The sequence below is a fragment of the Chlorocebus sabaeus genome, chromosome 17 (genome assembly GCF_047675955.1).
Source record: "Chlorocebus sabaeus isolate Y175 chromosome 17, mChlSab1.0.hap1, whole genome shotgun sequence".
Lineage (NCBI taxonomy): Eukaryota > Metazoa > Chordata > Mammalia > Primates > Cercopithecidae > Chlorocebus > Chlorocebus sabaeus.
Genome location: NC_132920.1, coordinates 43036067 through 43051797, shown reverse-complemented (window position 1 = coordinate 43051797; position 15731 = coordinate 43036067). Strand labels below are relative to the sequence as shown.

Sequence of the window (15731 nt, the reverse complement as noted above, 5' to 3'; positions counted from 1 at the left end):
TCAAGCTATTCTTCTGCCTCAGCCTCCAGAGTAGCTGGGACTACAGGTGTGCACCACCACACTCAGCTAATTTTTAAATTTTTGGTATAGGCAGGGTCTCACTATGTTGCCCAGGCTGGCCTTGAACTATTGGGTTCAAGTAATCCTCCAGCCTCAGTCTCCCAAACTGTTGGGATTATAGGCATGAGCCACTACACCTGGCCTAAAATTTTTAAGAAATTGGGAGTCTAGGATGAAAATTATATTCTAGTAAATACACATCTCATTTTTCCACTCTATAATCAGCCAAATATTTATTTGGGAAAGGGCATTACCTGGCAGAAGAATTGTTGCTGGGTTCCTGCTCCAGGTGTGTTACTGAAGGTGCTGGTACACTTGGAAGAAGAAACTGGAAGACGATGAGACACACTGACTGGTACTGGAGTCCTGTTCGGCTGCGTCAGCTGATCTCCCGTAAAGTTTGATCCTGATGAACCAGACTGAACTGCAGACCCAAGGCTAGGATGGGCAGTGCTGGCTGAGCTGACAGCAGGGAACCGACTAGGTCCTGACATGCTTGTCACCGAGGGCATGGTGGTGAAGCCAGGTCTTCCTTGGGAAACGCTGCTCTGCCCAGGTGACAGGTGTAATACCGTTGGGGACGCCTGCTGCAAGGGCATCTGTCCACCCACAAGCTGAGGAGAGGCATGATTGGCTATCACTGGACTTCCAGAGGCAGCAAATGTCTGCCCAGACACTAAGTGGACGGCAGTATTCTGGTTGTTAAGCATCTGTCCAGAATATGGTTGGTTGGTCCTGAGCATGTTGGAAGAGTTTCTGTTCAACATGACATGCTCTGAGGCCACTTGGCCAGAAATGAGCTGAGAGGGTTGAGTCTGAAGAAGTTGCCCATTTATAGTCTGGACGTGGTGTACCGAGTTGGAACTGACAGAAAGGCTTGTAGGTATGAGGAACTGACTTTGGGGTGCGTGAGGCTGGCCCATGGGGGAATGAATAACAATACTGCCCCCAGCGCTGCTCACTGCCTGTGAGGTGACTGGCTTTCTTGTGTTCTGTTGGTTTACAATGTTCACAGACATGTGTGGACCAACTACTGAGCCCTGGGGTGAGCTTGCAGAAGCAAAAGAGATCCCTTGTTGTACGTGGTGCTGCTGAATTCCCAAATTGTTCACATTGTATGTATTTTGCTGACCCATCTGGATAGGCTTTGGCTGTATATTAATTGGGACTTTATTTGAATTTGGTGCAAGACCCCTTTGTATGATGATGTTATGCACAGGTAAAGATGTTTGAAAATTTGTGCTGTTAAATGGAACAGTAACAGGCTGTGCTACTGGACTGGAACTGGAGTTCCCAAACAAGGAGTTGCCATTAGGAGTCTGTCTATGAACCAGGAGCCCTCCACTCACATTTGATGGGGCTTGCTGCCCGCTGCCCTTTAATATGATTTGAGATCCATCTAGGTTATTAATAGTCATCATGGAAGGATGATTACCAAATGACCCAATTAATTGTATTTGACCAGAACCACTAATCTGACTGCTATTAGACAAATGCTGGCTGGGAACACTGATCCCCACATGTTGCATAAAGCCATGTTGTACACCCACTGTATTGCTTGCAAACGATGCTCCAACAGGCACATGCGTCACCCCTATAGGCTGCAGCGTCTGACCTGAGTAATTAGAAACATTAGAAGCCTGAGTAAAGGATGCTGATGAAGAAGGATGAAGCTGAGCTTGTGCAAACTGTTGGCTTGAACCTATACTGGCATCCAAATATGCCTCTTCTGCCAATGTCTGTTCAGTGATATTGGCCTCTTGCAAGGATTTCTGAAGAATGTCGAAAGGTTGGTCCTCAGTGAGATCAGGAAGAGGAGAAGACTCGAGTTCATCTTCAAGAAACTGGAGGCTACTTGAAAGTGGCAGTCCATCACTGGGCCCTTCTCCAAGCTGGTTGCTTACACCTTTGAGGGATGACTTAGGATCAGCATTCTAAAAAAATAAACAGTATGTTACATGGCATATGTAACCTTTGAAAAGGATGTATAAAAATTGGCCAGGCGCGGTGGCTCAAGCCTGTAATCCCAGCACTTTGGGAGGCCGAGACGGGCAGATCACGAGGTCAGGAGATCGAGACCATCCTGGCTAACACAGTGAAACCCCGTCTCTACTAAAAAAATACAAAAAACTAGCCGGGCGAGGTGGCGGGCGCCTGTAGTCCTAGCTACTCGGGAGGCTGAGGCAGGAGAATGGCGAAAACCCAGGAGGCAGAGCTTGCAGTGAGCTGAGATCCGGCCACTGCATTCCAGCCTGGGCGACAGAGCAAGACTCCGTCTCAAAAAAAAAAAAAAAAAAAAGAAAAGGATGTATAAAAATTAATCTTACTTCTGAACATGAATAAAGCATAACAGTCTGCTTTTCAGGCACAACTCTCTAAACTGCTCACCTTATTCTGATATTTTATTTTCATAGTAATGATGCTTGATGTTATGTTTATAAGCATATGCATCCATCATGCTGGTAAATTATTTTATAGAGAACAGATAGATAATGCAAACATACTGAGGACTACTTAGAGCTTAGCTTCATTGTTTTGAGATACTGCCACAGACTTTATTTACTTATTAGTTTATTTTTTGATCTGGGGTCTCGTTCTTTTGACCAGGCTGGAGTGCAGTGGCCCAATAATAACTCGCTGCTGCTGTGAACTCCTGGGTTCATGAGATCCTCCCACCTCGGCCTCCTGAGTAGCTGGGACTACAGGTGTGCCCCACCATACCCAGCTACGTTTTTTTGTTTTTTGTTTTTAGAGATGGGGTTTCACCATCTTGCCCAGGCTGGTCTTGAACTCCTGCATGCAAGTAATCCTCCTGCTTCGGCCTCCCAAAGTGCTGGGATTACAGGCGTGAGGCACCATCCCCGGCCTCAGAGCATTTTCCATATTTCTACTACACCGACATGATGCAAAAAAAGTTGCCAATAAATACATATTGAATGAAGCAATTTGAAAAGATAGAATTAATACTCACATGGAAGTAGGAGAGTTGCTAAACAAAAATCATGAATGTTGAGGGATAGGCTAAATAACTACTTTATGGGCTTAGTGGCATCATATGTAGTGATTATTTATTCAAAATGAATGTCAGAAATGCTACTGATTCACAAGCCTTACAGGAGATCAATGTTGTGACAGATATATCTTGCATGATATGATCTTATGTACCTTACACACACGCGACCATTAAAAAGAACTGTCCATCCCAAGGACTTTCCGAACACCATTCCATTTTATAGGTGAAGAAAATATAGGTCCTGATGATAGTAAGTTAATATTTACTAAGCACCATACCAAGTGATTTCAACAGTCTAGTCAACTAATCTTAACCACCCTCTCAGGTAATTCCATTGTTATTCTGGTTTCATAAATGAGGAAACTGGCCAGGCGCGGTGGCTCACACCTGTTAATCCCAGCACTTTGGGAGGCCGAGGTGGGTGGATCACCTGAGGTTGGGAGTTCGAGACCAGCCTGACCAACATGGAGAAACCCTGTCTCTACTAAAAATACAAAATTAGCTGGGCATGGTGGCGCATGCCTGTAATCCCAGCTACTCAGGAGGCTGAGAGAGGAGAATCGCTTGAACCTGGGAGGCGGAGGTTGCAGTGAGCCAAGATTGTGCCATTGCACTCCAGCCTGCGCAACAAGAGCGAAACTTTGTCTCAAAAAAAAAAAAAAAAAGAGGAAATTGACCCTCACAGAGATTTAGTGATATATCTAAGGTTACACGGCTAATAAGTGGTAGGGCAAGGATTCAACCTTGGGCAGTTCAACTTCTGACTACCATCCACAGCAGAACAAAGCAACTATAAAGAGTAAGGGAACCTAAGGCTCAAACACAGTAATCTCAATATAGTCTCCAGGCAGGACACCCCAATCCCCTAGGTTAGGTTTCCTGGCTAGATGCTTCTAGAGGTTAAGAACATGGAGGTTGGGCGCAGTAGCTCATGCCTGTAATCTGAGCACTTTGGGAGGCTGAGGCGGGTGGATCACTTGAAGTCCGGAGTTCAAGACCAGCCTGGCCAACTGGGTGAAACCCCGTCTCTACTAAAAATAGGAGGTGGAGGTTGCAGTGAGCCGAGATTACACCACCGCACTTCAGCCTGGGCAACAAAGCGAGACTCTGTCTCAAAAACAAAAGAACATGAGTTCCAGAGCCTGGCGGCCTGGGTTAAAATCCTAGCTCTGCAACTCATGGCTTTGTACTATTTGGCGAAGTAACTTAACCTTTCTGTGCTTTACTTTCCTCATCTCTAAAATATGTATCTTTTTTTTTCCCCCCCGAGACAGAGTCTTACTGTGTTACCCATGCTGGAGTGCAGTGGTCCGATCTTAGCTCACTGCGACTTCCGCCTCCCAGGTTCAAGCAATTCTGTCTGCCTCAGTCTCCCAAGTAGCTGGGATTACAGGTGCCCACGACCACACCCATTTAATTTTTGTATTTTTTAGTAGAGACAGGGTTTCGCCATGTAGGCCAGGCTGGTCTTGAACTCCTGACCTTAGGTGATCCACCCACCTCGGCCTCTCAAAGTGTTGGGATTACGGGTGTGAGCCACTGTGCCTGGCTAAAATATGTATCTTAATAGAACCACTTCACGGAATTATTGTGAAGATTAAATGAGGTTAATACATGTTTTGGGTTTCTTTTTTTTTTTTTTGAGACGGAGTCTTGCTCGATGTTGCCCGGGCTGGAGTTCAGTGGCTGCCATCTTGGCTCACTGCAAGCTCTGCCTCCCGGGTTCATGCCATTCTCCTGCCTCAGCCTCCCGAGTAGCTGGGACTACAGGTGCCCGCCACCACGCCCAGCTAATTTTTTGTATTTTTAGTAGAGACGGGATTTCATTGTGTTAGCCAGGATGGTCTTGATCTCCTGACCTCATGATCCGCCTGCCTCGGCCTCCCAAAGTGTTAGGATTACAGGCATGAGCCACCGTGACCGGCGGGTTCCTTTTTTTTTTGAGATAGGGTCTCACTCTGTCGCCTAGGCTGGAGTGCAATGGCACAGTCTTGGCTCACTGCAGCCTCCAACTCCTGGGCTCAAGGGATCCTGCCTCAGCAGGACTGGGACTACAGGCATGCACCACCATGCTCATCTACTTTTTTTTTTTTTTTTTTGAGACCAAGTCTTGCTCTGTCGCCTGGGCTGGAGTGTGCAGTAGTGTGATCTCGGCTTACTGCAAGCTCTGCATCCGGGTTCACGCCTCAGCCTCTCGAGTAGCTGGAACTACAGGTGTCTGCCACTAATTTTTTTGTATTTTTAGTAGAGACGGGGTTTCACCGTGTTGGCAGGATGGTCTCAATCTCCTGACCTCATGATCTGCCCACTTCAGCCTCCCAAAGTGCTGGGATTATAGGCGTGAGCCACTGTGCCCAGCCAATTTTTTTGATTTTTTTTTTTTTGAGACGGAGTCTTGCACTGTCGCCCCGGCTGGAGTGCAGTGGTGTGATCTTGGCTCACTGCAACCTCCGCCTCCAGAGGTTCAAGCAATTATCCTGCCTCAGCCTCCTGAGAAGATTAAATTACAGGCACACACCACCACACTCGTCTAATTTTTTGTATTTTTAGTAGAGATGGGGTTTCACCATGTTGGCCAGGCTGGTCTCGAACTCCTGATGTCGTGATCTGCCCGCTTCGGCATCCCAAAGTGTTGGGATTACAGGCATGAGCCACCGTGCCTGGCCACTGGTCTAATTTTTAAATTTTTTGTAGAGATGGGGTCTCACTATGTTGGCTGGTCTCAAAGTCCTGAGGTCAAGTAATTCTCCTGTCTTGGCCTCCTAAAATGGTGGGATTACAGGCATGGGCCACCACCTCTGCCTGAGGTTAATATATGTTAAGCTCTTAATGCCAAGCACATACTAAATGCTCAAGTGTTACTTATTATCTTTTTTTTTCTCATTTAAGATGAAAACAACTTATAAGTAACTATGAATTAAGAATAATTTCCTCAAAGATTATTATGTAACAAGGTTCAAAACATTCTAATATGACTTTCTCAGGTTGTAACATTTCTGAGTCATTTTAGAAAGAATGTTGAGGCCAGGTGCAGTGGCTCACGCTTGTATTGGGGTGGGGATCACTTGAGGTCAGGAATTTAAGACCATCATGGCCAACATGGAGAAACGCCATCTCTACTAAAAATACAAAAATTAGCTGGTGTGGTGGTGGGCATCTGTAACCCCAGCTACTAGGAAGGCTGAGGCAGGAGAATCGCTTGAACCCAGGAGGCAGAGGCTGCAGTGAGCCGAGATCGTGCCACTGCACTCCAGCCTAGGCAAGAGAGCAAGATTCCATCTCAAAAAAAGAAAGTTGAAAGCTTAGAAAAATGGCAAAGTGGATATATAGCTTGCCTTTTTATTATTTAAAAGACAACCTCATATAGCTTGTCTTTTTATTGTTTATTATTTATTTTATTTGTATTTATTTATTTATTTATTTATTTATTTATTTATTTATTTTTGAGACAAGAGTCTTGCTATGTGGCCAGGCTTGAGTGTAATGGCACAATCTCGGCTCACTGCAACCTCTGACTCCCTGGTTCAAGCGATTCTCCTGCCTCAGCCTCCTGAGTAGCTGGGATTACAGGCATGCGCCACCACGCCCCATTTTGTGTTTTTAGTAGAGACAGGGTTTCACTGTGTTGGCCAGGATGGTCTCGATCTCCCGACCTCATGATCTGCCTGCCTCAGCCTCCCAAAGTGCTGGAATTACAGGAGTGAGCCACCGTGCCCGGCGTATTATTTTATGTTATTTATTTATTTATTTTTTTGAGATGGAGTCTCACTCTGTTGCCCAGGCTGGAGTGCAGTGGCACGATCTCAGCTCACTGCAAGCTCCATCTCCCAGGTTCACGCCATTCTCCTGCCTCAGCCTCCCAAGTAGCTGGGACTATAGGAGCCCGCCACCACACCCAGCTAATTTTTTATATTTTTAGTAGACATGGGGTTTCACCATGTTAGCCAGGATGGTCTTGATCTCCTGACCTCGTGATCTGCCGGCCTCGTCCTCCCAAAGTGCTGGGATTACAGGAGTGAGCCACTGCGCCCGGCCTATTTATTTATTTTTTTGAGACGGAGTTTTGCTCTGTTGCCTAGGCTGGAGTGCAACGGCACGATCTCAGCTCACTGCATCCTTTGCCCTCTGGGTTTAAGCAATTCTCTGCCTCAGTCTCCCGAGTAGCTGGGATTACAGGCACCCACCACCATGCCTGGCGTATTTTTAGTAGAGATGTGGTTTCACCATCTTGGCCAGGCTGATCTTGAACTCCTGACCTCGTGATCCACCTGCCTTGGCATCCCAAAGTGTTGGGATTACAGGTGTAAGCCACTGCACCTGGCCTATTTTATTTTTTAAAAATAAGAGACAGGGTCTTGCTATGTTGCCTAGGCTGGTCTTGAACTCCTGAGCTCAAACGATTCTCCCACCTTGGCCTCCCAAAGTGCTGAGATTACAGGTGTGAGCTACCGCACCTGGCCATATAGCTTGTCTTAATTTACTATGTTAAAAGTAGAAAATGTTGGCCGGGCGCGGTGGCTCAAGCCTGTAATCCCAGCACTTTGGGAGGCCGAGACGGGCGGATCATGAGGTCAGGAGATCGAGACCATCCTGGCTAACACGGTGAAACCCCGTCTCTACTAAAAAAATACAAAAAACTAGCCGGGCGAGGTGGCGGGCGCCTGTAGTCCCAGCTACTTGGGAGGCTGAGGCAGGAGAATGGCGTGAACCCGGGAGGCGGAGCTTGCAGTGAGCCGAGATCCGGCCACTGCACTCCAGCATGGGGGGCAGAGCGAGACTCCGTCTCAAAAAAAAAAAAAAAAAAAAGTAGAAAATGTCTACATAATTCAATAGATTTTCTTCCTATATAAATTACAACAGGCTGGGCGCAGTGGCTCACACCTGTAATTCCAACATTTTGGGAGGCCAAGGTAGGTGGACTGCTTGAGCCTGAGAGCTCAAGACCAGCCGGGCTAACATGGCGAAACTCTGTCTCTATTAAAAATACAAAAATTAGCCCGTCTGGTGGCACGCGCCTATAGTCGTAGCTATTTGGGAGGCTGAGGTGGGATGATTGCTTCAGCCTGGGAGGTCGAGGCTGCAGTGAGCTGTGATCGCACCACTGCACTCCAGCCTGGGTGACAGAGTGAGGCCCCATCTCAAAATAAATCAATAAAATAAAATAAATTACAACAGACAAGGTAAGGATTCTCATGATACAAAGGCAGTTAAAGGCTCAATTCACAAGGCATCAATGAGATAGAAACCATTTAATCACTGCATTTAGTTTCCAATACTCACACTAGAGTTGGCGAAAATTGAATTTGAATTGGCTGCAGAATATCCTGCGTTAGTCAAGTCATCATTGCTCTGCAAAGATACAAATTCAATAGGTGGTTACTACTTTAACTGTAAAGCAGAAACAAAATAGATGTCTGTGGCATGCTACGTATTACTTACAGATTTATTACTAGGTCCATGTAGAAAATAGTTCAGTGCTTGTGGGTCTCTAGAAAAGAGAGGAAAAAAAAGAGATAAAACAACAAACAAATACACTACCTATATTTAGAATTAATTTTTACTAGAGTAGAAAGAAAATGATTACCTGAGTAAAATTCTCTCCCTATTTTAAAACAATTAGTAGTTTTTAAAATTTTTATCTTGTTTTTCTTTTGATATTGTGCCATTTCCTATTATTATTCACTTTTCCCTCCTGGGATTTATTAGGAAATAAATTTAACAAATAATTACTTGCTGGGCGCAGTGGCTCATGCCTGTAATCCCAGCACTTTGGAAGGCTGAGGCAGCAGGATCACTTGAGTCTAGGAGTTGGAGACCAGCCTATACAACATGGCAAAACCCTGTCTCTACAAAAAAAAAAAAAAAATACAAAAAATACAAAAAATTAGCCAGGCATGGTGGTGCGTGCCTGTAGTCCCAGATACTTGGCAGGCTGAGGTGGGAGGATCGTATGGGCCTGGGAGGTAGAGGCTACAGTGAGCTGAGACTGTGCTGCTGCACTTCAGCCTGGGTGACAGAGTGAGACCCTGTCTCAAAAGGAAAAAAAAAAAAAAAGAATTACTGAATTACAGCCCCTATGTTAATCAAGTCCTTTGTTTCTCTACTAAACCTATGATTATTATTTAATTTTTATTTAAAATACCTACCAGGTGTTAATACGCTATTAGGTTGTTTTAGTGTTCAGCAAACCTCACACATTTGATTTACCCGGGTTTCGGAATAAGCATCTTACCCAATAAGATCAAGGAGACACGAGTCATCATCATCATCCATGACAACTATAAAGAAAAGGGAGAGGAAAACAGGTTTCAGTAAAGCAGATTAAAGGCAGTAGTATCAATGCAATATAAACACATGCCTTACACTTTTCTGGATAAATAACTGTAATTCATGTGAGTTTTCCTCGGCTTATTATTAATGTAATTTTTGAGAGATAAAATATTCAATTTAAACTTTTTATTGGAAACAAACCCTTAACTTATAAGTCGAAAAAGAATCTAGACAAATCAAAGATAGTTGGCAGCAACTTCCTTCACATGCAGATTCCCCCAAGGGGCTATAAACCATGAATAGTAACTTCCTCAAAATGTACAATAAACAAGGGGAGAAATAATATTTATGTTTTAGAAAAGATCTCATAGACATAGAGGTCTTTTAATTTTGTGACTCAATGTCCCTAAACATGGTGAACAATCTACATTTTTTGCCATATTCTGGCTATCTTTAGGAAGATAGGAAAATAGTTCTTCCTGCATTTAGAGAGAGAAGAGGGGCACCCTAGCCGCAGGCAGTCTCTGCAGGCTCTGGCCCGCAGGTCCTGCGTTCTCCCTCTGCAGCACCACCACCCCTGTTCAACTCCAAACAATCTACATCCTAACACTAGAATCCTTAAAGTAGAGAATCTCAACCAAAAAAGTTCACCCCAGCTCCAGGCCCTGAGATCCCTCTCTCCCCAGCCAGCGACAGCGTCAAGCTTAGCCAGTGAAATGACTATGCTTCAGCTGAACAACAACAACTGCACAGATTCCAAGAGCAGCTCTCCCCACAGACTGGGAAACTTACACTAGCGATCCGACACCTGGCAACACCGCTTCACACCCATTTTGAGCCATGCGTGGAATAATTTACATCACGGAATGCCAGGGCCAAGAGTTCTGGAGCAGTTGGAAAGGGCAGTTGTGAACAGCAGTTGGACGGAGGAATGAAATCCTGAAGAGATGCCCAGAAGAGGGACACGCCCGAAGAAGGCAGAAAGGACAGTCTCTACTAAATGTTTTTCCTCTGTTAAAACTGCATCTCTTCTCCATTTCCCTCAGACTTCCCACTCTAACAGTCACAAGGCCAAACTAATATAAAATGTACTCCTGCTACATAGAAGGTAACTTGCTTTCCTCAGGAAGAGTCTGGAAGGGGTAAGTACCCCCACTGGGATCTGCCAGGGAACTTCCCCTTGGCGGGTGAATTCGTCCAGCTGCTGAATGATCTGGGAGATTACAAACCCTGTAGAATCCAATGGAGAGGAGAAATGGTGGTTGAGAAAGGAGGAAGAAGAAGTGGGAAAATATACCAAAAGGTGACTCCCAAGGCTGAAACTGACAAGGGCAGCTGGCTAAGTGAAACCTGCTTTTTAGAACTCAGACTTGGAGTTACTCACGGGCACACTGGCATGACTATACTACCGTAACGTGACTGTGGAAGGAGTGAAGATGGGATAGAAAGAAAAGCAGGAAAATGATCATCACATAGATACAGAGAAATCTGTGTTAAGGTCTTCCCTTAAATTCTGACGACATTTAGTGAGATAAAATTGTATTAACCATGGCTCATCAGCAAACCATAGGCTTGTCTCAGGCATCACAATCATATGGAATAAATTAGCCAATTATGACATACATTAAGCCTATAAAGGAGATATTACTTTTTTAACATGACCATGTAAATTGAATTCCCCGTATCCTTTGTGAATTCATTTTTTTTAAGTGTCTGTCTCTGGAACAAACTAATTAATAAAAATGCAAGTGAAAAATAGTCTATACCAAAGAAAAACACTTCCCCGACTCTCCCAGCTTCCCTCCTTACTTGACACACTTGCCTAATTCCTCTACTCGATAAGGTGCCCTAAGAGTTAAACAGCCCTGAGGCAGGAAGTCACCAGCAGTCACTCCACTGAGGTGTTACTACCACCAGCACTTGCAAGCACAGAGAACATCTGCTACCCCTAAGTTCAGAATGACAAACTAGTCCTTGAGTAGTGCAAACAGAACAATTTTATAATATTGAATGAGATTAAAAGCCATTGTGCAATCTTCTCTACCAAACAAAACAGGGGGTCAAACACTTGGCTTGAAAGAAGGCTCCCCGGGGATATCTACCCCCTATCAGCAGCATCAGGAACTGCCAGACAGGCCTTCTCCTCTGGTCCCAGTAGGTACAACTCTAGGAGCCTTTACAGTCGGGGCACCCTGAGAATTCTACTTTTTAAAGGGCCACACTCTTTTCTCACCTTAAAATGGTTTCAAATTAAAAGAGATGACCCCTTAGTCCTGTATTCTCTAGCTTCAAATAATGCCAAAATGTAGTCATAATATAGCCTAAACCAGGGGTTCCTTTCACCAGATGACCAACGGTCCATCAAAATAAATTTACCAAAGCAAAATTGTAAAACTTGACTATGATTTTAAAATGAGAAGATAGGCCAGGCACGGTGGCACATGCCTGTAATCCCAGCATTTTGGGAGGCCGAGGTGAGTGGATCACTTGAGGTCAGGAGTTCGAGACCAGCCCGGCCAACATGGTGAAACCCATCTCTACTAAAAATACAAAAAATTAGCCAGGTGTGGTGGCACATGCCTGTAGTCTCAGCTACTCGGGAGGCTGAGGCAGCAAAATTGCTTGAACCTGGGAGGCGGAGGTTGTAGTGAGCCAAGATCACGCCATTGCACTCCAGCCTGGGTGACAGAGCGAGATTTTGTCTCAAAAAATAAAATTAAAAAGAAAAATAAATAAAATGAGAAGATAATCTGAAGATCAGTTACTAAGACCCAGAAGTGAAGAATTTTGTTTTCTCTGGAAAGATTCTCCCTTTAATTCTGGACTCCTGTTGAGGCTCTTTTCTCATTCAAGTAACATCCCTAGATGGGTGGCTGACCCCAGGGAGATTTTATGAGGCTAAGGGGAAATCCCTGTATGAGTGGTTGGAAACTATTTCTGGGCCCAAGAGACATGGGCAAGACGTCGTCCCCTCTGTAAATAGCAGCACTAGCACTCGGCAGTAGGATTTGTCGTGGAGGGAAGGGGGCTGTAGGCACCCCAAGAGTTCAGAAATCACTGCCCTGAGCACCTGACTACCTCTCTTAAAAAATTAAAGCTAATGTTTAAAATTGTTCTGAATTGCACCAACAAACATCTTAAATAATAGCTTTTAATCAAGAGGACACAGTATAAAAATGACATTTCAAAGCGGTGGGGAAAAGTTGTTAACCATATGGGGAAAATAAGGTAGATTCACACCTCATATCTTACACAAAATAAATTCTAGATGGATCTAGGCGTTACATGGTGGAGGGAGAAAGAAACTTAAAGTTCTAGAATAACACATGGGAGAATTTTTTTTTAAACAATGTTGGAGTGAGGAAAGTCTAAGGATGTCATAAGACACACAAGTCATAAAAGACTGACAAAGTCAACATAAAATACAAAGCTTCTGCATGATAAAAGAAAAACACATCATAAGCAAAGTCAAAGACTAAAACAAAAATAACTGGTAAAAATACCTCCAATTCATACCACAGAGTGCTTTTCTCCCTAATACATAAAGAGCTCCTATAAATAAGGAAAATTTTTTATCAGGGCTTTTCTCCCTAATACATAAAGAGCTCCTATAAATAAGGACAATTTTTTATCAGGGCTTTTCTCCCTAATACATAAAGAGCTCCTATAGATAAGGAAAATTGTTTATCAGGGCTTTTCTCCCTAATACATAAAAAGCTATTCTAAATAAGGAAATTTTTTTTATCAGGATCCTTCCAGAATATCAAAGATTTAATCAGTTTATGAGCAATCAATTCACAACAAAGGAAATACAAGTAGCTCCTAAGGATATAAAATAATCAACCTTACTTACAATAAGAGAAATATAAATTAATATTGTAGTGAGATACTACATGTCCTGTCAGATTGGCAATGATAAAAAAGTTGGATGAAGAATTATGCTAGCAGGGAGTGGGGAAATAGGAACGTCTATACACTGACAGGATACGGACTCATATAACCTCTAGTGAGGGCAATTCAGCAATGTCTTCCAAAATCTTAAGTGAATAAATCAGCTTACCAAGCAAATCCATTTCCAGGTATTTGTACTGCAGATACTCTTTTTTTTTTTCACTCACTTTTTTTTTTTAAAGAGATGGGGTCTCTCTATGTTGGCCAGGCTGGACTTGAACTTCTGGGCTCAAGAGATCCTTAACCCCCTAAGTGGCTGGGCCTACAGGTATGTGCCACCATAACCAGCTGTCACTTGGATATTCTTTCACATGTGCCAAATGACATGTGTATAAGAATATCCAGGGCAGTATTATTATTATTTTAGTATTATTGGTTTTAACAAAGGACTGCAAAACCTTAGATGTCATGGGTATGGTGTTTCTTTCTGGGGCAATAAAAACGTTCTTGAACCTGCCTGGCAATGTAGTGAGACCCCATCTCTACAAAACATTTAAAAATTAGTTGAGTGTGGTGGTGCACACCTGTAGTTCCAGCTACTTGGGAGCCTGAGATGGGAGGATTGTTTGCTTTAGCCTAGGAGGTCAAGGCTGCAGTGAGCTATGATTACACCACTGCACTCCAGCCAAAGTGACAGAGCCAGACTCTGTCTCTAAAAAAAAAAAAAAAAAGTTATTGAATTAAACTACTGAGTTATATTATTTTAAAAGGTGAATTTTATGGTATGTAAACTATACCTTAATTTTAAAAACTCTCTTAAAAACCCTAAATGTCCATGATTAAATGTCCTAATTATGGTTTACCTACATAGTGGAATACTCTGTAGTCATTAAAACTAATGAGGCAGTTTTAATCATACTGACTTGGAAGGATATATGGTCAATGAAAAAAGAAGGGTGCAGAATAGTATGTACATTATGTTCCCAGATGTGTGTGTGGGAAAATACACACACACATATATGATGTGTGTATGTGTGTAAATGTATAGACCCTAAAATGAAGCACAAGTAACCAGTAACACTAGTTACTTCTGGGAAGAAAACAGGGTGACTGGGGAACAGAGGAAGATACACTATTTATTTATATGTCCTTTTGTACCTTTTGAAATTTGTGCCACATGCATGTAAGATCTAATAAAAAAATAAATACAATTAATAAAACAAGGAGAAGAAGGAGACAAAATGGTCCTTGAAGTACAAGAACCTCAAGTCAATTTAGCCAGGTGTGGTGGCGCTTGCCTTTATTCCCAGCTACTTGGTAGGCTGAGGTCAGAGGATGACTTGAGCCCAGGACATAAAGGTTGCAGTGAGTCGTGATCTTGCCACTGCACTCCAGCCCGGGCAAAAGTACCAAACCTATCTCAAAAATAAAATAAAATTTAAAAAGAACCTCAAGTGAGGCTCACTTTCCTTAAGTATACCAAATATACCAAATACTCAGAACTTTTTTTGTTTTAAAGAGAAGGGTTTCATTATGTTGCCCAGCCTGGTCTTGAATTCTTGGGCCCAAGCAATCCTCCCCTTTCAGTCTTCTGAGAAGCTAGGATTACAGGTACATGCTACAGTGCCCAGCTAAATACTTAGAACTTTTTTTTTTTTTTTTTTTTTTTAAATTTTGTAGAGACGAGGTCTCACTGTGTTGCCCATGCTGGTCTTGAACTGCTGCACTTAAGCGATCCTCCACCTAGGTCTCCCAAAGTGCTGGGATTACAATTACCATGCCCAGCCCATAGAGTATTTTAAAGCAGCCTACTGACCTGGAGAGTAAGCTACATCAGCTGTCTTAAAAGAAATGCCGTATCCTTTTTTTTTTTTTTCTTTTGAGAGGGAGTTTCTCTCTTGTTGCCTAGGCTAGAGTGCAATGGTGCGATCTCAGCTAACCGCAACCTCTGCCTCCCAGGTTCAAGTGATTGTCCTGCCTCAGCCTCCCGAGATGGGATTACAGGCCCGTGCCACCATGCCTGGCTAATTTCGTATTTTTAGTAGAGACAGGCTTTCTCCATGTTGGTCAGGCTGGTCTCGAACTCCCGACCTCAGTTGATACGCCCACCTTGGGCTCCCAAAGTGCTGGGATTACAGGCATAAGCCACCACGCCTGGCCAAGAAATACTATATCTTAAAAACAGTCTGAATTTAATTAAGCTCACAGCAAAACTTCAAAGACCTCCAAGGCAGAGATATAACAGACTATCATTTTTTTTTCACACAGAGGGAGAAAATCTAAGCTCTCATTAAGAAACATATTGGTTGCAAGAACAGATATTTCAGGAAAGCTAGTGCGGCAAATCAGTTTTGCCTATTTAAGATATTCTGGGCTGGGCACGGTGGCTCATGCCTGTAATCCCAACACTTTGGGAAGCCAAGGCGGACGGATCACCTGAGGTCAGGAGTTCGAGACCAGCCTGGCCAACATGGTGAAACCCCATCTCTACTAAAAA

General features: G+C 43.6%; 1 protein-coding gene across 3 annotated transcripts in view; it reads right to left on the bottom strand.

The window, feature by feature from the left end:
* The window catches only part of BICRAL (BICRA like chromatin remodeling complex associated protein), a 124620-nt gene that overhangs the window by 37427 nt on the left and 71462 nt on the right, over positions 1-15731 (bottom strand). For all 3 annotated transcript variants that reach the window (XM_073005992.1, XM_007972542.3, XM_073005991.1), the window contains 4 exons: positions 9306-9351; positions 8513-8561; positions 8354-8422; positions 315-1994 (listed from right to left, as the gene is read on the bottom strand). In XM_073005992.1, coding sequence (XP_072862093.1) covers positions 315-1994; positions 8354-8422; positions 8513-8561; positions 9306-9346 — 1839 coding nt within the window. In that variant the 5' untranslated portion in view covers positions 9347-9351. The remainder of the gene's footprint in view (positions 1-314; positions 1995-8353; positions 8423-8512; positions 8562-9305; positions 9352-15731) is intronic.